The 26,148-nt window shown below is 33.3% G+C and overlaps 1 protein-coding gene across 7 annotated transcripts in view; it reads right to left on the bottom strand.

Annotated features, from left to right (window-relative positions):
* Positions 1 to 26,148, bottom strand: part of FBXL17 (F-box and leucine rich repeat protein 17) — a 476,179-nt gene that overhangs the window by 425,334 nt on the left and 24,697 nt on the right. For all 7 annotated transcript variants that reach the window (XM_033423742.2, XM_033423739.2, XM_033423741.2 and 4 more), the window contains one exon: positions 17,318 to 17,449. In XM_033423742.2, the coding sequence (XP_033279633.1) occupies positions 17,318 to 17,449 (132 nt within the window). The remainder of the gene's footprint in view (positions 1 to 17,317; positions 17,450 to 26,148) is intronic.

Genomic DNA, 26,148 nt, shown 5'->3' with positions numbered 1-26,148 from the left:
TGAAATGTGCTAATTTTATCTCCAATAATATTTTATTAGTTAGCTCACTCAACATTTATATATCATTAACCATTCTGAGTACTGACTATTCCTAGGTATGATCAACCACATTTCCAAAGGATTCGCAGAAACAAAAAGGCAGATTTTTTTTATACTACATGTTAGAAAATAGCAACTGGAGAAAAATCCACCTACAGTTAAGAAAATATTTTGTTTGATTTGATTTCACCAAAACTTGTGTATCAGACCAGTACTGAATTGCTGACCGATTTGATTAAGCTGGAAAATAAAAAAAGGACTCTCATTTTTCTACAAATTAGTAGCTCTAAAATCACAGGAAGTCTTAAAATCAACATAAATATTTAATGTGGTTTCCCCCCCAAAGAAGTTGTTGTTAAATCATAGTACATCTAGAAATCAAAGAAATATAGTACGATCATCTTATCCTTATGAAAGATGACAATGGTTGGATTTATTAAATTACTAGTGATACTCCAAGCTGATAAGTAAAAAAAAAGTTCACTTGGTAAGGTTAAAATTCACTTACCTCCATACCAAACAACTGATTAGTCAGATATTCCTGACCAGCTACCCTTACCACCTAAAAGAGTTAACTTTTCTAACCTGTAAATCAATTCACAGGAATTGCTACAACTGCAGCAAACCAAAACTAAGAAAGAAAAGACCTCATTTCACATATTTATGAATACAATTTATAAATGGAAGGTGCAAAATGCAAGGGACCAACATGTAGTTATTGTACCTGCAGTCGAAAGATCTAAAAAGAACATGAAAATGCAACAGAGAATATCTTAAAAGTTAGATTTAAATAGCATCAAGTTTAAGATCAGAAACATACTTTCCTTACATTAATTTACTAAATTATACCACTCTTAACGAATACGTTAAAATACCTGCTAAAGCACTATATTTACAGTTCATCAATGACCTCTTTAAAAATTTATTTGATTAAAAACAAGTAAAAATTAACAATTTATTGTTTAGGCAAATATACATAGGTAACAAACTGGGGAAAATGGTAAACATAAAATTTAGGATAGTGGTTACTTCTAATTACCTCTGAAAGGGAGTCAGAGATGAGAGAAGTAAAGAACACACAGGTAGATGAAAGTTACTGGAAATACTCTAATTCTTGGTTTAGATAGGAGGTTCTTGAGTGAATGTTAAATAATTTTTAGATAAACTGACTTTCATAAGACAATAAGATCATGCATGGACCAAATAGGATAGTATGCCATGAACCAAAGATTATGACTAGTAAAATTTTATGCTGGTGAGGTCCATTTTGAAAAATCGACATTTACTTTAAAAATTTACCTTTCACAAATGTTTCTTCCTAACATTAATATTAAAATATCAGCAAACTCCTTTTTTCAAATATCCAGACTGAAGGACAGACTGGAGGAATGCCCTCAGACAACCAAGAGCCAAACGAAAATCATTCTCCTTAAATCAGAGGAATATTATCATACTGGTTTCAATTTTCAGTCCTTCAAAGGCAGTTCGGGGCAAACGTGAACAAAAATGATCACAAACAAAAAAAAGAGTCTAACTGTATTTAGATTGTATATTGAATCTGTATTAAGATTTCTTAAATTTTAAAAAGCTTCAAAAATAGATATAGAATCTTAATTTACAAAACATTTTATTCCAAGTAAAATTAATCAAATAAAAAATTAGGCCACCTGACTCAATGCCAGAATTCCTAAGTCAAACTACTTAAAAAGCAGACCCTGAACGCTTTATGTAATGATAAGTTTATCTAAAAGCCAAATCAGAAATATCACTATTTATAGGTATGCTCAAATATATTATTCTGAAATTGCTCAAACATAAAATGTATTTATAGCTAACAGTAGTCTAGAAGCCAAATATTAATTTAATGTAAAGGTAATACAACATAATATATACTGTTTTATATTCTTTTATATATCTAAACATATAAAGGAAGTCTTACGTTACTTAATTATCAAAAATAAACAAATATGAGACTTTTGGCAAAAATGAACAAGTTATGAGATTAAAAATCACTTTTAAAAGGCTGCCCCACTAAGATTCTTTATTCGTCTTACTGGAAAATCAGTATTTTCAAATCAATTCTTATGTGAGGGCAAATGACTGTTAACCATGAGCCTGAATGAAATTCGGCAGTATTTAAAATACCAAAAGTTGAGACACTGAAATCTAGTAGCAGTCAAATCTTTGTTCTTAATGTAAAGGAAAACATCATAATTAAAATTTTTAGAAATATGCCTCAATTGTCAATTTATCCACACAGAAAGCTAATGAAAGATAAAAATACCATCCTTGTTCTAGACTTTGGTCACACACCTCTAAAGATGAAAGGGCAGAGAAAAGAACCACACATACAAAACCCCAATGAGATTGTCTCAAATTTTCTTTCAGCTGACTTAAAAAGGGTTACCTTAAGAGCTAATACAATAATCATTTATAATAATAATATAATAACAATAATTTTCCCACTTAGGGGTTAAGAGTTAATTCAAATTTTTTGAAATTAGTGAGGTTACTTCCAAAATTTTACCATTGAAGGGTCCTACTATGTGTCAAGCTTAGCACTATCCACTTTGTTTCCCACCATTGTAATTATATAAATGTTCTGATTAGTTATAGTTAAGATGCTTGAAAGAAAGAGTTTGGTGACTTCCAAGCCTGTAGTATACTGTATTGAAACTTGCTTGTTCATTAGTACTATCTCTAAATATATATTGATAACAAAGTTAGTATGGTTAAGTCTTTACATTTTTTTCAACAGAGAATGACTCTATAACCTCTAGATAATTAAAGTAAAAAATTTAAACACCCAAACTGCTCAAGAACTAGGATGTAAAAATCTGTACTCCAGTTAAGCTTCCATTCTGACTTCTAATTCACTGTACATCAAAGAAAATCAACTTGCCCTGACACATAAGGACTATTCCCTTCAGTGATCAGGCAGGTGTTGAGGCCAGAAAGAGAGCCTATTTTCCACAGCCCTTTACCTTGTTTGATCACTGGTTACTTTTGATCTGACACTGCCCTCTCTCTAGTAATGACTTCCCCCTCATAGACCCTACCTCACATCTGTCAGAAAGAATAAAGGGCATCAAACTGAGACCTGACAACGCCTATGGGCCATGCGATGGGCTGCCAACTGAATGCTCCCCAGCTCCCACAATTTCTAATTCAGTTTCTTTTGTTCTGGTAGGTACAGGGTTAGGGTACCAATGACAGCAGAAAGGATTATGCACCAACTGTGAAACCGAGCCTTCTTGAATGTGTATCTTTTATCTCTGCTTCTTCATCTTCTTAAATGCTGCAAACTTCATGGTGGTTATTATGAAATACATATTCAACAAGTGCAACAGAAAGGTTGTTTAAATCCTTTTCCAGGAGAAAACAAAGGACACAATGTATTGTAATTCAACTATAAAGCTTTAAGGAAAAAGTTTCAAACCCATGGTGTGAGATTATTAAAGGACAGCTGTCAAAGAGCATGTTAATTGTAACTGAAAGACAAAAGTTTTACGAGGACCACTACTTAGTGCCATACACCATCTAAAATGGAAAGGTCCCCTAAAACAATGCACATATTCAGAAGAGGCAATCATTTCAATTGTTAAATTATAGATTCTCACACTAATTTGGTACTAACCAGTACTGAAAATAAGTTCCTCTAGTCCTCTTCAAAAAATGTGGTGAGTATATGTAATCCTTTTTTTAAAAAAGGCATTAGTAACAATCACTTTAAAATGTTAAAATTTTTTAAATTTGGCCAAATATCATTTTGACACCATTTTACTAATAATTTTTCAACTGTCATTAGAATATTGCATGAGTTCTTGTATATTCATTAATAAATAACCTTCTACACACACACACACACACACACACACACACACACACTGGTGGAGAGCTCATTATCAGGCATGCAATAAAAGGATTTGTAGGAAGCAGGTTTAGAGGCCTTCAAAGATCACTTTCAAGGCTAAGTTACTTTTTTTTTTTTTTAAGAAAGGAGGGTCAGAAGAAGGAAGTACATGAGCAATAATATAGCCATGCAAGTTTAATGTACCTTTAATACTATAATGCATAAAAACAAATAACTAACTTTAGACATCGACAAATACAGAATCTCAAAGGTGAGAGGGAAGCATTAAGGTGATCACAAGTTGACTCTAATGACTGGAGAAGTTAGTTTCTACAACAGCTAAAGAAAGATATGCCTTGATGGAGAGAAAGGAGAAAGGCTCTCACATCTGAGAATTAACCTGTAACACTGGGGAAATCCATACACTAGACTGATAATGATTAACCCCTATGAAAAAGACTATATGTGAAATACCTCCTATTCTAAGACTGATCAGTAATCAGCACCATTATACTCTTTAAAAAAAAAAAGCCTGTCTTGACTCTGTAATCTAAAAGTATCATAATATAAAGTATATTATAAACATGTGATTGTTTTAAATAGACTTTAATATATGAAAACAGGTGATGCCTACATACACACTTGGACTGACTGTACAGAAGAAAATCATCTAGGTATACTAGAAAAAGCACTTCTAGATTGAAAAAACAAAACTTAATCCAAGGTTAAACAATTCAGTAGGCTGACCCAATACTCGCCCATTTTTTTCCTTAAATTTTCCAAATGCCACTTAATTCTCCAAGAAAATGAAGAAATAAACTGCATTATTCTACTAAGATACCTAGTTATGCTTCCTTTGGGATATTCTTTTCCTAATTTTTGATTCTACAAAACCATTAGGACATATTATAGAACAAAAAGATAATAAAATAAATGGAACCAATTTATGATATTTAAAACTAAGAATTTTATATAAAGTATTGTCAGTGTAATTTCTGCGTGTTATATCACGCTCAAAGCAAGCAATGTCAATGTTCTAACTACATTTACTGCCAGATATGCTTGATGCATTTTCTGGGTATCAAGCAATCAAGATATGTATCAAATATATTTAATTTATCTCTTTCTAACTGCAACAATAAAAGCAAGCTCTTCTAAACAAACTCAAACATAGAGGCAATTTGTTAACTTTCACCTTTTTAAGAATCAAGTGATGGAATATGACAAAAGAAAAAGGACCACAATTCTTAGCAAGCTTAAGAGATTTTTGTTAGGGTTTTCTGAAAGCAAAAGAAGGAAAATGCACTGGTAGAAGCACTGAAACAATTCAAATATCCTCAATGGAATGTAAACCAAGAAATGAAAATATCTGACAGGTAATCTGCAATAAAAAGAACTTTAAAGCCACAAGCTTCAACATTCACTCTTTTTTTGTTTGTTTTGGCTGCGTTGGGTCTTCATTGCTGCGCGTGGGCTTTTTTTCTAGTTGCAGCAAGCGGGGGCTTCTCATTGCTGTGGCTTCTCCTGTTGCGGAGCACGGGCTCTAGGTGCGTGGGCTTTAGTAGTTGTGGCACGTGGGCTCTACAGCGCGGGCTCAGTAGCTGTGGCCCACGGGCTTAGTCGCTCCGCAGCATGTGGGATCTTCCTGCACCAGGGCTCGAACCCATGTCTGCTGCACTGGCGGCGGATTCTTAACCACTGAGCCACCAGGGAAGCCCTTAACATTCACTTTAAAAAAATCATTTCTTAAAAACTACTTAATTCTTGAAGAGGACATACTTATTTGGGATTTTACTTCCTCAAACTATGACTGCCATTCTTCTGGTAAGAACACTAGTGAAGAATCACTTCACACTGCTATAGAATGAAACATATTTCACCAATGCCGTTAATAAAAATTGAAACTTGTATACTAAAAGCTGTATTGTATGTACATATCAAAAGTATAAATAATCATACTTAAAGTTACTGACATGTGCCTCATTAAAAATATTAATTTTTAATAGCTTTCTTTTTGGCACAAAAATAATTTTTCCCAGGACAAAACCAAAAGGATTTGAGAATAGAATGGTTCATCTTAATTAACAGTCCTTTTCAGAAAACTTATAATTTTTATGTAAAAAAGATTGATTTTTAACCATTTAGTCAAAACATTGACAAATATTCAGTTACTAACTACAAGTTTACAAAAAAGACAATCTCATCCCCATTTTCAAGGAGCTTACATGACTAAACTGAAGCCTTGAAACCTACAACAAATTATCAATGGATTAATAAGAAAAAATAAAGGAAGCTGATAGAATATTGGAAAGTAATAAATGTGGAAGAATTCTTAAAGAATATTTGACCAAAAAAAATAATATTTACCTCAGCTTGAACACATACTGGAAGAAAGCAAGATGACAAGAGAAAATGAAGACTAAGTGGACAAGTTAAGAACGCAATGAGAACAGAGAAAAATAACTGGAGAAATCTTTGTAGTTAGCCACTACAGATTCTTGAAATGATTAAAAAAAACAGTATTTTAGCAAGAGTATATCTGTGTTGTGGATGTGAAAAAATAAAATGTCGATCTTTAGAAATGTCTTAGGTCATGACTGAATTCAGTGGAATACAATATACCATCATCTTTCACACTGTTTTCTGTTAAGTTCTTTACTCATAAGCTGATAACAATTGTAGTTTATAAAATGTATAATAGATTATACAATGGAACTGACTACATTTATGCATGATGAAAAAACTTATTAATATATCAGTGAAGAGGAGTACATACATATATGTGTGTATGTGCATAGAATTGCGTCCTGCAATAGCTTAAAATATATGAAATATCAAACTACTCGTAAGTATCTTCAAATATTTAAAGTTAACATTAACCTAGTAAATAGATATGGAATTATATCTTTATTCCCATTCAGAGAATCTACAAATCACAGCTCCACCTAATTCTACCATGTTCTCAGAGGAGTTAAAACAAAAAGCTAGCATTAAATGATGAAAATATTGATAATTTTATAATCTGTAGGCATTCATGTAGGCATTTAAACAACAAAGAATATAAATATATACCTTCCTCTTTATTTTCTCAAAGATATATATTCAATAAGAGGAAAATAAAAGATAAGAATAATCATGCAGATACAGCTCAATTAGAAGGACTCTGATATATAACTTTTTCTTTGGATTACAAATTCTCAATATATTCATTTATGTATCGTATTATAGTGAATGATAAGTACCTAGATTTTATACTTAAATCAAAAATAGTCAATAAAAACCTGGCAATAGACACTACAAATTTTCTACCCCCAAGAACTCTCCATAACTCATTTCTATCATATTTTAGAAACCAAAAATAGTGAAGTAGAGGACCCATTAAAGAAAAATACTGTATTGCTCTTTTCTACAACCTAAATTTTATATGGCTACACAAAATAAGAAGCAATAGAAGGGTTAAAAAAAATAATATCAAAAAAGTACAGATTTCATCTGGCCTCAAATTATCAGCTACTAAAAACCAGAAGGTACAGTCCAAGGGAAAGATTTTATCCTAACACTCTCATCTGAGCAACTTCGTCTTTAGACCTTTAATAAGAACTTGAAGAAAGACTATATAGGTAATATGAATAAGCAAAATCTGTAGCAGGAATAGGAACAGTAGTCACCACACAGGATGCCTAGATGCACTTTCATGACAATGTATCTTTCTAATAATAATGACAAGAAAATGCTTGAAAAAGAAGCATCTTATCAACTGGTAACCAGATTCAACTATAGTTTGTAAAAGATATTCAGAAAGGCACATCTTAAAAAAAGAGAGAAAAAGAAAAAGAGAAATTCTTCTCCCCTTAAGCCTAATCACTAAAACATTAAATGGGATTAAGTCTTGGATATCCTAAGACTCTAACACCTCTGTGATAGGTAGATGAAGAAAAATATAAGCCAAAACTTCTCCCTAGATCCAAGCAATGCATCTCACTTGTTGACTGATGGTCTAGAAAGGCAGTGTGCTCATAAATGACACGCTTAATGTACTCCCAGCATTCCACTGCCATCTAACCTCATAAAGTTTCAATTTGCTAAGTCTAATGACTTGGCTCTTTATCTCAACCCACTATCAACTGTTATCAACACTTGAGCACAGAGACTGAGACAGCACTTTCATGTTTATATCTGAAAGATAATTTGATTTGCTCCAAAACTTTGTGATTTTTTTAATATGCACTCCTAAAAGAAGCAAACAAAAATTACATTTTCATAAAAGGATCTAGGGGCTTCCCTGGTGGCACAGTGGTTAAGAATCCGCCTACCAATGGAGTGGGACACGGGTTCCAGCCCTGGTCTGGGAAGATCCCACATGCTGCAAAGCAACTAAGCCCGTGAGCCACAACTACTGAGCCTGCACTCTAGAGCCCACGAGCCACAACTACTGAGCCCACGCACCACATCTACTGAAGCCCGTGCACTCTAGAGCCCGTGCTCTGCAACAAGAGAAGCCACCAGAGTGAGAAGCCCGTGTACCGCCACAAAGAGTAGCCCCTGCTCGCCACAACTAGAGAAAGCCCGCGCACAGCAATGAAGACCCAATACAGCCAAAAATAATAAATAAAAAAAATAAATAAATTTATTTAAAAAAAAGGATCTAAACTACAGACTATATAAGTGGAAAATAACACCAGCAAAAGAACTGCAACACTAGGAATAACCTACCAACTATAAATTTTAAACCCAAAACAAATTGGATATTTTTAGTAATCTAAAATTTGATCCAGAAAAAAATTTTTTAAGAATATGTAAATACTATTTAGAGTCACCTATTTTTAGTTATAATAAATTCTGCATTATCAACACTGGAATATCTGTATCAGAGTTTTTAATACTAGGCTAGCTTCCTCCTGCAATCCTGTTTGCATCTGAGCAACTCCTACCATCAGCTGATGGGCTCCCAAAATTTGTGAACTAATTTTAGTATTACTAAATTAATATAATGTTAAATAAATATGCTGGGTAAAAAAATAATGCATTCCAAAGAAAAATTATTTGGATATTATCAAAGTCACTGCTTGCCCTCTACCAAACTGGTTCACAGGGGAAGAAAAATATACATACACACACACATACTCATTCTTTATGGTTTTCTATGCCTTTCACAAATGATGGAATACAATTCAGTCATGTTCTTATCCAGATACCTGATAGATAAAAAAGATACCCACAGGAGAAAAATAGAAAAACAGATTAAAAAGAGAGACAGTAAGCTCTAAAAAAGAATATATAACGAATAAAAATGTATTTATTCTTTAGACTGAAAAATCTGCCAAATAACATTTTAACTTTTTTGTCAAGTGGATCTTTCAAATATCACTGAACAAAATAAAACCAATTTTATTAATCGTACGAATGTACAAGTCAATGTAATTCAGACAAGAATAGAAATTATACTCTAGTTGATCAGAACTCCATATTGTTAAAAAAAAATATTGTCCCAGAAAATACTCCTTGAGAACATTAATGACTCTGGCTACATAAATTTGATACATGAAGAATGGCATCATTAATATAGTAACTAGATCAAAGAAACTTACTTATTTGAAAAGTCAGAAAACCACTGACTCTGCATCTTTAACCTATTTTTCGAGCTTTTATTTATATGCTTAAATCCACCTTCTTTTTAAAGCATGTTCCTAAAATACTGGAAAAAATATGTTTTTAAAAGTATGTTTAATTCAGCAGTAAGCCATTTGTCACTAAACCAACATTTATTGAATGACTATTATGTGCCAACATGTGGGTGGATGGGATAAAAAGATAACTAGATACTCTTCACCCCCAAAAGAGTTGACAATCCATCAGCAAGATACAGCTGTAAACTATAATTACAGTTATTTATGGAGAGCAATTTGACATTATCTAGCAAAAATTTCAAAAAGTACCCATCCTTGCTCCCTTTAATTACATTTCTAGAATAGATCCTAGAGAAATTCTCATAGATAAGCCCAGAGACTTGCACAAAGATTTTATTGCAACACTGGCTATAACAGCAAAACAACGGAAGCAATATAAGTGTCCCTCAATATAAAATGGATAAACAGGAGATATATACATATATAGGATACTAAAAGTTTAAAAAAATGAATTACATATTCATTACGGCTAGATATCAAAAACAACTTAAAAGTAAAAATGCAAACTGTAGATTGAAATACTTTGTGAGACCAGATTTTAACCATATAATATCAAATATAAACTATTTGGGACCACATACTGAACAATATTATATTGTTGTTCATGGTACCCATTATGTCTGTTAAAGCAGTTGTTTTTTTTAAGCATTTTAGATCATCACAGTAGTTGCCTCTAGAAAGAGATAGTGGAATAACATGGGATGCAAGACAAGAGAATTAAAGATTATTTGCTTTATTAGTTCAAGAAGAAGAAACAAATTTAACAAAATGTTAACAACGGTCAATGTCTAGGTGATGGGCATATATATGTTATTACTCTTTTCAGTATTCCAAATTTTTTTAATTTCCTAAAATTAAAACAAAAATACAAGACCGAAAAATCTGATCACCTTTCACATTTGAAATCCCAAGTATAATCCCAATTACCAAGAGAAATATAAATTTCTTAGCATGACACTCAAGAAACTTAACAACCTGGTCCCCACCTTCCTTTAGAGACCCAATTATGAACACTTCCCCCACCAGCCTTATATAATCCTAATCTTACTTTAACATCCACCACTTATTAAACATTCCACATATCTTCCTGATGCCTTGTCTTTGTTAATGATATCACTTTCCTCAAAAAAATGTTTGCTTGCAGCACAATTGCTATATCACTATATATCATTCAAGATCCAGTTATAAATGTCACCTACTATTTATAGGATTTCCTGATTCCTCCCTAATCTCTCACACAAGTAACTATTTTGCGATTGGCATTTCCATAGCGCTTACCACTAGAAAAGGATATTCTTTCTTTGGCAATATAACTCTTTTTAAATTCCTTAACACTTCTCATAGTGCCTGGCACACAGTAGGCATTCAAATGTTAACTCCACGAAACAACATCTGAAACAGTGTTAAGGAACAGAGTAGAAAGTTACCAGTTCATTAATCCATTAAAATTTCTATTAAATCTATCGAACAAAAATGAAATGGTATTTAGCTTCTGAATCCAAGTATCACAAAAAACACTATTATGTTTTTGCCAAGTAAAAACTTTTGCATAATGAGTGCAATTCTACAAAAGTTCATTATGTTCACATTTATACAGGATTAAAACCAACATTAAACACTATCCTGAAGACAGTTTTCCTCTTTGGTAATTTTACTAATTTTCCTAGAAAAGATTTGTGTATCTCCATTGGTACTAGCAGCTTCCCCTAAAATCAGTTATCATCCTAGCAAAAGGATCTTCTGCTCATGCTAATAGCTAATTTCCTCCTCTGATGTCTCACAGCACCTGACAGTTAAGTGTTTTAATGGGGATAATGCCTTTTGGAAATTATTGCTTGGTTCAAAGGCATATATGGATTAGCTCCACCTGTGATGTATCCATGCAATCAAAGGTCTTGAGGACAAACTTTTGAGAGTCCAACAGATCTGGGTTAGACTCTTGACTCTGACATTTATCTGTTGTTCCTTAACCTTTCTAGGCCTCAATTTCTTCATCTGTAAAATGGAATAAAAATAAACTACCTCATGGGGACTTCCCTGGCAGTCCAGAAGTTAAGACTCTGCACTTACAATGCAGGGGGTGTGGGTTCAATCCCTGGTTGGGAACTAAGATCCCACATGCCACACAACATGGCCAAAAAATAAAAATAAATAAATAAAAATTTTAAAAAGTAAGCTACCTCATATGGTGGTTGTGAGGATTAATTATGTAAAACTACACAGTGCCTGGTACATTATAAACAGTCAATGAGATAACTATTATTAAATATTTTCAGATATCAAAAAATGACAGCAAAGGTAGTATACAATAACAAGATGAAGTTTATTAACTTTAGGTCACCTTCTTTAGAACGCCATATGCATGCATCACTGTTTATTGGAAACTACCACTCTCGGTGTCAGTAAATGCCTCATCCATTCAGAGAGGAAAGGGCAATGAAGGCGAATATCTACCCTTGGAGACTTTGGAGGCTGAAGTGAGTACTTATAGAATGGAATTCTTCATAAATGTACATCATTTATGTCTGGGATTACAAAGTAAACTCACTTCACAAGGAGTATCTGAGGAATAAGGTAACAAGAATGTAGTCAGGGTGTTGAGGGGTAGCAGGACCTTAAGGTATTAACTCTAAGTTGAGAAGTAAAAGAGTCAGGAAATGCAAGCCTTAATATAATGCTGAATTAGTCACTGTTATTTAAGCTCTGATGCAAATGCTTACCTTACTTATTTACCCTAGTTGATGATAACACGGCTACCAGTCTATTCACTTAGCTGCTGCAACAACCTCAAAATCACAGCAAGCAGCAAAATAAGAATTAAACTGTGGGTAACTAACAGATGAAATCAGAACATAGTAAGTGACAGTAGCTACTGACACAGCCCAATTCAAACTGGTAGACTCCAGAAAGTGAACTCTGATAGGGAGAGGAAGAAAAAAAAACACATTTATTAAAGAACTTCCTACGTTTGGGACCATATATTTTGTACTTCACCTCAATCTCATTTAGTCTGATCCTCATAAGAACAAGTCTGAGGTAGTATTATATCTTTTCTACAAATAAGGAAATGAAAGTACAAAAATTAAGATAACTGAATCACATGATTAAGAAACAGTAGGATCAAGATATGAATTGAGTTCAATTCAACTCACTCAGTATTTGCCTCATTCATCCCAGAAGGAAGCAGAGAGAGGTAAATTTAGGTCCTACATGATACATGTAAGCCTCCAAAGGATAATAAAATTAAAAACAATGAACAAACAATGTTACAAATAATGTTACAGCAAGGGCCAAAGGACTATGGGAGATGGCACAGAACTGTAAAATACTTCACCAGGAGGTTGAAAAAAGTAAAAGGTCATAATTAACCATTGGGAAATCAAATTTTAACCAGAAAACATTTAACATTTCCCTAAAACTTTCTAAAATCTATTCATAATACATTACTACTTTCTTGGGTAACTCAGAAATCTATACTAGTTTCATAACTCAACTCTACACAGTAGAAGGTATTAAAAAAAAAAGCCAAAAAAAAATAAAATAAAATAAGCCAAATAAATATAAGACATAGAGATCTCTATCAAATATGCTGACCCTAGAACTTAGCATAGAAGCCATTTTCAAAATCGTAAAATCCTAGTACTTTAAAACATCAGGTTGGATAACAAATATAGATAATCTATCTGACCCCATCATTTTACAGCCAAATAAAAAGCTGCCCAAGATGTAGGGAATGGACTTGAGGACACAGGGAGAGGGAAGGGTAAGCTGGGATGAAGTGAGAGAGTAGCACTGACATATATACACTACCAAATGTAAAATAGATAGCTAGTGGGAAGCAGCCACATAGCACAGGGAGATCAGCTCGGTGCTTTGTGACCACCTAGAGGGGTGGGATAGGGAAGGTGGGAGGGAGACGCAAGAGGGAGGGGATATGGGGATATAAGTATACGTGTAGCTGATTTACTTTGTTATACAGCAGAAACTAACACAACATTGTAAAGCAATTATACTCCAATAAAAATGTTTTTAAAAAAAGCAGACCAAAGAGCTTCTGTCCAAAAAGTAGAGAAGCAGAATCTGGAGGAAGGACAGTAAGGAAGCAGAGAAAATATACTTAATGAAGTTTCTAGATCATCAATAACTATACACACAAACTAAACATGCCTTTAAAATAATTTTGTAGCCAGTACTGCACAGAAGTGATATAAATGCTATAGCTAAAAGACAGCAGACATGGGCTTCCCTGGTGGCGCAGTGTGTTAGAGTCCGCCTGCCGATGCAGGGGACACGGGTTCGTGCCCCGGTCCGGGAATATCCCACATGCCGTGGAGCGGCTGGGCCCGTGAGCCATGGCCACTGGGCCTGCGCGTCCGGAGCCTGTGCTCCGCAACAAGAGAGGCCACAAGAGTGAGAGGCCCACGTACCGCAAAAAATAATAATAATAATAAAGACGGCAGACAGTTGGATATAATATGCTAGACACTCACTATAGTTGTATTCCTCAGATCTGTTTTTATAGTCTATACAACAGTTTTATAGCAAATGAAAAATACATCCATGTAGGTGCATGGCAGTTGTCTCACTCAAAAATTACTAAAACAAAAACTCACTCTTTGGGGGTAAGATTTTACATGTATGTCCTCAATTATTTGCCTCACCATAAATCATTTGAGTACTAAGATGTCAGATCATTGTCCTCTTTCCACCTGAATAAAACTCCTTGTGATAAATACAGGAATCCTTTCCCTATGCTAAAGTGTACCTTACTTACAGTGCCACAAATAAGAATATTCAAGTATCTTGCTACTTTGTGTAAGATAGCAAGTTCACCTTGTAACACTCTAGATGCAACTATTATTTCATATTTTTAAAGAAAATTTCCCTAAAACCATCTAAAGGACAAAATTAAAAATAAACCATAAATATCTGCAGAAACCATGTACAAGCATTTTATCTTTATAGTTACATCAAGGACACAAAAGCTATGTCACTGAAATATACAAAGACAATGCTGCCATCTAAAGGCCAAGATATAATATGAAAAAAATGTATACTTAGTCATATACTGTCAACATATATAAAAACAACCAATTTGATGTTTTAAAGTCAGCAAAGTTTATACTTTAAAAAAGCACTATGCTATGATTATTTTTAGGCTACACAATAAAACTCTAATACTATTTTGAGAAGATTCTTTTTGAGAAGACTGATAAGAGAATTAGTGAAATAATTTAGCTAATGATCAATATCTGCACAGGTAAAGTTCTGTTGGCATCCTTTCAGACACAATATTCTCCTGAGTACTGAATATTTCTATTAGTTGTTTGTCCTATTTAATGATGTTTATTATTTCCTGTCTGTAATTAAATATACGGTATAATTATATATATGCATATATAAATATTATTTGCCTTTAATCAGACTATTATTTCTACTCACCCTTTTAAAAATATTTGTCATTAAAGGACTAACAATAATACATCTCAGAGTGAAAAAACCCAATCTACTTAAAATTGTAGCTTTGCAAGTAATTCAAATATTTCTCCTTATTTCATAAATTCTAAAAATACAAACTAAAGTTCCTATGGGAGACCAGTTATCAACAGCTCAACTGTCCAACAGAAAGAGCTCATACTATTCTAAATTTCCCTTTCTAAAAACCTTAAACTGCAAGAATTTCATTGAACTGAACTTTACTTAAGATTTAGCAAAATCACTTCTAATTTGCAATGAAATCAAAATGTTTACTGAATAACACTACATAGGAAACTGATTCCCTTAGCATTTAAGTATATAACAACTTTCTAATGGACCACAATATTAAAGAAATTTGAACATAACTAGAACCTTCAAAACATATGGTTTAATTCTTTTGAAAAACCACTGACCAAAATTTTTAATGTGTCAAGAAAAATGTTTTTCTGGTTTTGCTCAACAAGAAAACAAATATTAATCACTCAACAAATATTCCCATTATGTGAGAAATATAAAAATTGTAAGCTGGGATTACCACCTTTTAATTTATCTTGAGTGTAAAGTGGAAACCAATGGACAACAAATATGGTCAAGTTCTCATAAAGACTACTAGTTTTTTATTGTCTTCTATGAGTCAGAGTTTATACTAGACAATTTAAGGACATTATATCATTTATTCCTCAAAACCACAACCTGCAAAAATACAAATACTAATAACCCCATTTGCAAAGGAGGTTCAAAGATCTTAAGTAACTTTCCCAAGGTCACAATGCAAGTAAATGGATACTGGGATTCAAAAATTCATTCTCTCTTACCCAGAAGACCTTACTCTATCCACAAGAACACAATGCCTCAGGAGTGATTATTAAATTTGTATTAAATGTGAACAGGAATAGGAAGTATTTTTACTGTGTAATTTCACAGAAAAAGATAATTCTACATGGTAATAAAAGTGTTTACTTTTAATTCATAGTATTTCAACTTTTCTAACTGCAATCTTTAAAAAAAAAAAAGCGTTGTCTCACTTTAAGTGCTGAGGCTTCCAGAGACCTTTCAAAACTTACATTAATATGTGAGAGGTATTTATCAAATTTTGTAAACTAACTCCAAGAGGCAACAAAAAGATCTCATTATTTTGAAGATACAGTTAAAAAGCAAATCTTCTTTGTAAATATACATATTCAGGACCACCTTGCCTACATTTTAACGTACAGTATTTTTCAACATTGAGAACTCTACTAATGCCTCCCCAGTGACAACTTTTTCTGTTAACCTGTACTATATACCTATCAAAGCAAAATTAAATGGATTTGGAATATTATTCAGCCATAAAAAGGAATGAAGCTCTGATATATCCTACAATAGGAATGAACTTTGAAAAAATATGGTATGTAAAAGAAGGCAGACCCAGAAGACCACATATTGTGTGATTCTATTTATATGAAATGTCTGGAACAGACAAAAGTCCACAGAAAGTAGATTACCAGTTGCCATGGGCTAGAGGAAGGGGAAATGAAGAGTGACAGCTAATAGGCACAGGGTTTCTTTTTGGGATAATAAAACTGTTCTAGAATTAGTGATGATGACTGCACAACTCTGTGAATATACTAACAAACACTGAACTGTACACTTTAAAAAGGTGAATTTTATGATATATAAAGTATATCTCAATAAGAGAAAATCACATGGCTTTAAATATATTTATAATATACAATAAGTGTAAATGAGTTACCTACACATGTGCTTAAAATATAATATAAAACCTATGTAACTAAACTAGTAGTCTTTACAACTAAAAACAAGATTATCTGTCTCAATTTACCGAGTCCCATTTTACACCATACTAAGTGAAAGGCTCTATTTCACAAGCATACATCTTCCCGAATACTAAAAATTCCTAACTATCTAAAATTACTACAATCCCTAGGGGAATCAGAAGGAACGACAACTACATACTTATATTTGGCAGCCAAATTTAATTTTTTCAAATTAATTTTTTCCACTGTCAGAGTTTAGAAAAAAACACATTAGCACATGCTAATGAAGAATTTTTAACATGTAAGTACCACATATAAGCACCCACACAGTTATAAAATCAATTTATACAAATCATTGTTTTGAGAAGATTCTTGCTTTTAAGTAGAATCTGCCTCTAAACCATCCCAAAAAAATAAGTAGAAAAAAATTTATAAGCTAAGTTATAAGGAATTCAAGAGTTAGAAACAAAATGAAAAACACAAGAATGGTAACAAGTACTTACTAATTTGTTTTCCTGCATGTATATTCTTTGTAATTTCAGACAGCCCTTAGCTATGACGATCATGCCTTCATCTGAGATCTTGTAACACTGGCCGAAATGAATATCTTTGAGTTCTCTGCATTTTGAGCCCAGCTGTAAACAAAGAGATTTGACTGAATGCTCCAAAAATAACAAAGGTGACATATTTCTAGTGGGATTTCCACATAATTTTTTTAAATAGCCATATCAAAGTTAAATAATTGTTTATAAATTACTCTTAAAATAGAATGTAGGCAATCTATCATTTAAAATAGTGTTGTGTAAGCCTTTTCACCTTCTAATTATCTCCTTGCTTCAACTGCCTCACATACTATATGCCCACCTAGGTGCCTAGATTCCATAACACTTCAAATTCATGTCTTAATTTCTCTTGAGTCTTTTTATCAGTCATAGTGTTAGACTGAGTGGAACACAGGTCCAAGGAATAAAACCAAGGTCCAAGAAGTGAGACAAAGGTCCAGTGAGTGAACGAATATTTAATTCAGGAGATTCTACTTCTAGTTCTGATTGCCCCAATGTATCATTTTTCTCCATCGGCCCATTTATTCTGTGAAAGAGAAAAAAGACTGAATATGCTATAGCCAGTATTCTAGTTAATACTTATTTACACACTTATTGCATAAACTAAAAAAAAAAAAAGGACTAGTGATTTCCTGATTGAAATCTCAAGTGTACCTTAAATAGCTACTGAACAGATACAATGTTCCCCTTAAAAAACATTAAGTACAACAAAGAACAAATTATATAATTTCTTTTCAAAATCTACAGTAGAAATTAGATGATCAAAGCAAACTATAAATAAATGTTTTATAAGTATTACATATAAAGAAAGTAATCTTAGAGATAAAATAAGAAACTTTACTAAAAACCTATATATCAAAAATTGTCTAAAAAATTACATTAAGACAATAAAATCCAGTTTGGCAAGGGTTCAAAGTGTGCTGATACACCACTGGTAAGAGTGTAAATTAGTACTAAAAATCTTCTTGGAGGGCTAGTTAGCATAAATGAAAAAATTTTATAAAATTTGCCTGAAAATTATATGACTCAGCTTCTAAATATTTACCAAAAAATGTAAGAGGGATGGATAATTGGATAGATAACATAGTAAAGTCAACATACTACAATGTTAATTATACAATCTATGTAGTGGGTATACGGGTGTTCACTGTAAAATTCTTTCAAATTTTCCATATATTTAAAATTATTCATAAAGACTACTGGAATAATTAACTAAAGGTGTTTGGTAAGATTTAGCTACAAGAAATTAGCACAAGAATTTTTTTTTTAATAGTGAAATACAGAAAACCTAAAGTTATAAATTATGGTGTTTTCGTAAAATTGAGTATTATATAGCCATTAAATTGAAGTAAACACTTGACAAATAAAAACTGTACATGTTTTTATAATAAATTCAATTTTTATAAACAAATTAGGCACATTTAAATATAATATACATATTTAATTATACACATGTATATAGAAAAGAGATAAAATATACACCAAGGTGTTTACAGTGGTTATTTCTGATCAGTGCAATAATGGGTACTGTTCTTTTTTTCTATCAGTCTTCTTATATCTTTTTAAAAATAAATATTATTTTTGTAATAAAAACTTTCAGGTCCTGTTTCAAGTAAAGTAATGATATTATCAGAAAGATATGCAATTTCAGTTAGTTTTTCCAGGGGTGGTGATATATACAAGCCATCTTATTTTAATCTAGGTAACACTATAACCAATTATATATTCCACTAGAAATGTGAACTCCATGAAGACAGAAGCTTGTTTAACTAACATAGGCCTGGTGCCCAGTGTCTTACAGTCAGCTGATACCTAGTAAATATTTGTTGAATGAATGAAAAGGCTGATCAGAGTTATTCATTGTAAAGAGGCCTCTTTGAAAAATGGACAAATAAAGGAAACTATGATTATGGTCTCATATACCACCATGTTCTACTTAATTCAAGAGTTCTAAATTGGTCCACAGGTGGAAATGAGGGATTCCAGGAAAATGGATAAGAAAAAAAAAAGAGTACATTTTAATTTTCTTACTATTCTCTAAATGAACTTTAGCTTTTCTTTCACTTATTAAACAGAAAATCACAGTAGTTTAGCAGTATGTGTGACTCTGTAAACAACAGAAATCAAAGATAATTTCATATAACACTACTGTTATTGCAGATAGTGAAATATCATTTTTGTTCAATATTCATCATGTTTATTAGATCTACTACCAGATCTTATAATGCATTAAAGAGGCACATAGATTTCTAGAACATACAATGGCATGTTACTTAGACGCCAGAAAGCTGAATCCAAAGCCAATAGTGGGGAAAGCAGAAAAGCAATATGATAATCACTACAAAACTCCCAATAAGCTCACATATGTCTGGCAGTGAGGGCGAGGTTGGTCTTAAAACCACCAGGATTCTTGAAAGTCTACTTAAGAAGTAGTTAACCACTCAGATCACCTCCTCATTTCTGCACAGCCTGCCCCTGCCCACTCTCCCACAATAGCAAAAGACTGGAGTTCACTGCAGGGAGTAAACCATAGGGTCTTTGCGGTATGCCATGCACAGCTGACAGCAGAAGCACACTCCAGAAAATGTGGGGATGTGAAAGTTTATACAGTGAAAATGCAGGAATTAAAAGAAATAATTCTATAAAATGTTCCAAGATGAAAGGATATAGACTTCCAGACTAAAAGGACTCACTCATATGTCCAATACAAATGACAAAAGCAGACCTGTACCAAGGCAACTCATCATAAAATTTCACAATCGTAGGTATAAAAAAATATTCTAGACTTCTAGTGAGAATCAGATTTCATACAGAGGATTAAGGATAAAAAAGGCAACAAACTTCTTAATTATTTAAGAATACTTATTTCAAACCTAGAATACTGTACTCAGGATTCAGACTATGAATTAAGTGTGAGGGTAGAACAGAGACATTTTCAGACATGCAAGTTCTCAAAAGATGTACCTCCCATATATTCTTTATCAGGAAGCTATTACAATCTGTGCTCTACAAAACATGAGAATACATCAAGAGAAAGAACACATGACATCTAGGTAATAGGACATCTAATAGAACAGCAAGGTGAGGAAAACATTAAGAATAAGGGTGAAGATAAGATACTAAGATGACCATTAAAGCAAGAGTAGTTATATACAGACTGCTGTCTACTTTAAGAAAATAAATTCGACTAAGTAAATACATATAGGTATACTAAAGCAACTGGGGGAAAGCTGTGGACCCCATCACTAATAAGATATAAAAACTAAGTAAACTAAATGAGGACAAAAAGACATTTATTCATTCCAATAAAAACAAAATTCCAGAGGGAAAAGAAAGGTAGGTAATTATAAAACGTAAATACTGAATACTTATTTAATCAAAATTATAACAGAATTATTTTGACACAATGAGGGCATAGGAGATAGAAAAGGATAGTGAGCTAAATCCTCATCTTTCCATAGCAAGGAAATAGCAGAGCTCAGCGGTCCGCAACCTTTTTGGCACCAGGGACCGGTTTCGTGGAAGACAATTTTCCCACGGATGCAGGGGAGGGAGGTTCAGGTGGTAATACGAGCGATGGGGAGTGATAGTAAGTGGCAGATAAAGCTTCACTCACCTGCTGCTCACCTCCTGCTGTGCGGCCCGGGGGTTGGGGACCCCTGGGATGGTCTAAAATGGATAAATCAAGAAAATACATACAGACATAGACGGCAAATGCTTCTTATCTACCACTGCTTCCTTCTTCTGGAAGGAGTTCAACTGGTCTAACTTCTGGTCTCTACACTGATTAGTTTGTATTTAATAAGCTGAACATGTTCAGTTCATCTCTATCTTTTTTCCGCTTGAGAACAAACTGCCCACAAGGAGCAAGCATCTACTTCTACATTTGCAGGACACTGCTGGTCCAGCCTAGTAGATGACGACGGGGTCCCCTGGCCAAACTCCAGCGTTTGAGTTAACAAGCCTATTTAGCTCTATTACTAAGCAACATTCCCAATCTAGCCTTTCTGTGTAATAAAGTTGATATTTTTCCTCTGTCACTATTCCAGTGTCTTATTTGTCAATTTATTGAGATGCTGGAGCAATAAAGAGACTTCAACACTTAGTGCACCAGCCAGGTGATCTCTTCCTGTATCAAGTTTACCGCCATTAACTCTTTTTTTTTTTTTTTTTTTGATGTGGACCATTTTTAAAGTCTTTATTGAATTTCTTACAATACTGCTTCTGTGTTTTTTTATGTTTTGGTTTTTTGGCCGTGAGGCATGTGGGATCTTAGTTCCCCGACCAGGGATTGAACCCACACCCCCTGCACTGGAGGGTGAAGTCTTAACCACTGGAACGCCAGGGAAGTCCCCCCGTCCTTAACTCTTACCTTATCCCAGCAGAAAGTCACTACAGCTAAAGGATCTACAAACACCTCAAAACTACCTCCATAATACTTTCTACTTTACCAAAGAACATTCTGAAATAATAACTACTCATCATAAGATAAGAATACCTATCTGGCTGATATTGACAGGATGAATACCACCACTCACCTTGGTTGGATACTGGAAAACTCCTCCCTGAGGGCCCTTCCAGGTAAGAGAGGTTATCAACCTTGTGAAATTTTAGCTCCAACCACACCTATCCATTCACACCCAGCCTGTCCTTCATTGCTATTTGCACCTGACACTCATGCCAGGTCCAATCCTAACTCTCACTCTTCACCAAGTAAATGGTCTTAGTTACCTAAGACATAGAACCCCAGTATGTCATTTAAGAGGTTCTGAATCTTTATCAATACAAGTCCAATATCCAGTTCCCTAGGAAAGGTGCAAGTCAGATGGACAGTAATAGAAGCCTTCCTCTAACTCTAATTAATATGTCAAGGGCACCCATCAGTCAACCCTGAAGGAAATCATTTAATGAAAAGGGTGTTAGTAGCCACTTTATCACTTAAATGAAGCTAGTCCACCTATTAATCCATGGTTCATTTTAGCACATGACAGTAATTAGAACTGAAAATGGACTAGAGTAAATGAACATAATATAAAAAGGACTGTCTTTGATTTATTCTTTTCTTCTTTGTTAATAATCCTTTAAGATTATTCACAATTTTGCTCAAGAACTCCAAAGGTATTTTTCAAATTTTTCTATAAAATATTTGGAGGTGAATTTCCCAGCATCTCAAAATTTAATTAAAATTTTGCACACCACCCTTGAGAATTTACAAAAGAGAATTTGTTTTAGCAAGCTATATGTTGTTACTGGATTAGTTTTGTAATAAAACAAACACCTTAGGAAGAATATACTTCGACAAAGAATTTAGATAACTGAAACCAGAACATGGGACCCACTGGGGTAAAAATAAGATTAGGTCTTCCAATGTCACATGAAATCTGCTCAAAACCAGTATTAAGGACATATTTTTAAAACACGAGGTATGCCACCTTCAACAGAAGAGGGAAATTGTTCCTCCTACTTTCCATTCCCAGTATGTCACCACTGTCACTATTATACACATGCAAAAGAAAACAGTGAAGAAAACCCAAACCGTATCTTCTAGTAACTTCACCCAACTATGCTAACTATTCATGTTTGTGAAATCATAAAAATGACAATTTCATAATTTGATTCATTAGTTTCATCGTTTGGAGTAGAGTAGCACAGACAATGAGATATGAAAGAAAGCAAAGCAAATTTTTCAAACTGCCACTCATCTGACCCTCTTTAAGGACTCAAATTTGAATCTTTCTCCTAGATTTATATTGTCTAACTTTGCCTCATTTAAAGAACATTCCATTTAATACAATGAAAATATGCTACATAAGCTCCCAAAATGTGTACCAATACTATTTTTTAGTTGTACTAGCATGATGTATAATTATAACTCAAGAGTAAATGAAAATTGAGAACATACATGGAATAATCACTTGATTAATTTGTTACACACTAAAAAGATTTTTTTATCTTTTAGAAAACCAGCAAAAATGCTATTTTAGCACCAGTACATAGAAACATTTGTTACTTATTATAAATGTTTCAAATTTTAAAATACTGTGATTAAAACTTTTGCAGCTTAACTTTAAAAACATGGGAAGCCATCAACAGATGAGTAGAAAAAAATATGGTTTATACATACACTAGAATATTATTCAGCCATAAAATGGAATGAAACTGATATATGCTACAACATAGATAAACACTGAAAACATTATGCAAGTGAAATAAGCCAGACACAAGAGTTAACATTGTATGATTCTACTTACAGGAGGTAGCTAGATAGGCCCAGAAAGTATGCTAATTAGAAATTAGAAGAGAGCCTACGATGGTTACACAACATTGTGAACGTACTTAAAGTCACTGGAATTGCACACTCAAAAGCTGTTAAAATGGTAAATATTATGTAGATTTTGCCACAGTAAAAAAAATCAACACAATGAAACAGCAAATGTCAATAAAACCTGAGATTAAAAAAACAGTCAAGAGAAAGTGATATTTCTTCCCAAATCTGTTTTTTCTAATTATAATTATTATAACATAATTACATTAGATATTAAATAAACCAACAAATGAGAAGGAAAAAGAAAGCTCTTGCTAAAAAAAGTAGGTTGAATGTTTTATGTTCAATGAAAGCCATAAAAAAGTGCTGATGAATTAGTTTTCAGTGACAACTATAAAGTTATAAAATATTGGGAAAATCATATTCTAAAACAAGTTGCACCCATATTCCTTCATAAGTAGTGACTACCTGTCCCACTTCAATTTAAAAAAAAAAAACAACTGAAAATCATGGGTGCCACATCATTGATATAGTTTAAGTAAAATAAAGTCAAATTCTAACTAGCTGTCTCTAACTCAAGAAAAAGGCCCTGACCCTATATCAAAAGACTCACTAATAGGGCTTCCCTGGTGGCACAGTGGTTGGGAGTCCGCCTGCCGATGCAGGGGACATGGGTTCCTGCCCCGGTCCTGGAGGATCCCACGTGCCATGGAGCGGCTGGGCCCGTGACCCATGGCCGCTGGGCTTGTGCGTCCGGAGCCTGTGCGTCCGGAGCCTGTGCTCCGCAACGAGAGAGGCCACAACAGTGAGAGCCCCGCGAAGACTCACTAATGAATCTACAGTTATATAGTATTTTTTAATTAAAATGTTTATAGTACATATTGATTTTTGTGATTCTATCATTTAACTGATTTTCAGTTAACTGACCAACTTCCATTCTCAGGCCCAGAAGGCTTATGCTGAATTATAACAATACCTACCTATACCTCACTGGGTTGTGGAGAAGATTTTAAAAAAAAATAACACAAATGGAAATGCTTATTAAGGCACACTGCAAAGCATATAAAAGTACTAAATAAATGTTTTATACCTCTATTATTATTAATGGGTAAAGAAGGAAGCTATTAGAACACTATTTATTAGGATTCATGTGAAGGGAACTTTTTAGAAGTATTCAATACTATAAAGATAAATTTCCAGAAAGAAGCCTCCTTGAATTATATGAAGGCTCAATACTCCCAGTTACAGATGGAAAATTTTCTCTCTAGTCATTGAACTGAAAATTCCAGCTTAAAATCCTAGATATGATTCCACATGACATGATTCAGAGATCAAGCAAAATTTAATGAGAATACTGGCTCCATACCTTCCCAACTATGTGAACTTGGACAAGTTACTTAACTTCCAAAAGATTCAACTTTTCATCCTGAAATACCTCAGTGCTGCTGTGAAGATTAAATTGGACAACAAAATATGAAAGCACAAAATACAATGCCTGTCATATAGAAAGTACCCAAAATATTATTTACTTCCCTTTGCAAATTGTGATGCTAATTTAGAAACAGAATGCTTAAAACATTCTTAAACTACCTAAATGTAACACATTTTGATAAAGGAGGCTTTTCAAGATCTCTAGTTTCTCAGTCTCATTATAAATATCACTTATCATTATAGGGATAAAATGAGTGTCACGTAATCTGAAAAGGGGAGGAAATGAGCTAAGTGGATTTAGTATGAACTCAAGACATCCCTGGATAAGAATGTCAGCCCTATCACTTATTACTTTATCTCAGATAAATTACTTATGGTCTCTCTGTAACTGCTTCCTCATCTATAAAAATGAAATAATTCCTATCTCACAGAGTGGCTGTGAATCAAAAGAGAAATTAAATGTATCAACATATAGTTGGAATATATGAACAGTGCCCTACCCATGGTAGATACTCATAAAGGTTACATACTTGCTCTTTACTTAGTTGACTGAATATCACTAGAACATGTAAAGATAGATTAGATGAGACTGACATTTTAGTTTATCTCACAGAAATTCAGCATCTAAAAACAAGTAATGTTTCTTTTTTCCTTTATTGTGGTAAAATATATCAAACATGAAAACTGCTATTTAACCATATTTAGGCATATAATTCAGTGACATTATATTCACAGTGTTGTGCAACCAACACCACTCTTTCCAAAACTTTTTCATCACCCCAAATAGAAACTCCCTACCCATTAAGCAACAAGTACCCATTTCCTACTTCCCCTAGCCCCTGAAGCCCTCTACCTACATTCTGTTTCTGTGAATTTGCCTATACTAGGTAATTTATATAAGCAGAATCTTATAATATTTGTTCTTTGTGTCTGGTCTACTTAACTTTGCATATGTTTACAAAGTTCATTCATGTGGTAACATGTACAGTGTTTCACTCCATTATAAGGCTGAATAATATTTCATTGCATGACATACATTTCATTCATTCATTCATTCATCTCTTAATGGACAGTT

Source organism: Orcinus orca, chromosome 3, assembly GCF_937001465.1.
Source record: "Orcinus orca chromosome 3, mOrcOrc1.1, whole genome shotgun sequence".
NCBI classification, from domain to species: domain Eukaryota; kingdom Metazoa; phylum Chordata; class Mammalia; order Artiodactyla; family Delphinidae; genus Orcinus; species Orcinus orca.
Note: the sequence above shows the minus strand (reverse complement) of the source record. Positions and strands in the feature narration are given on the sequence as shown.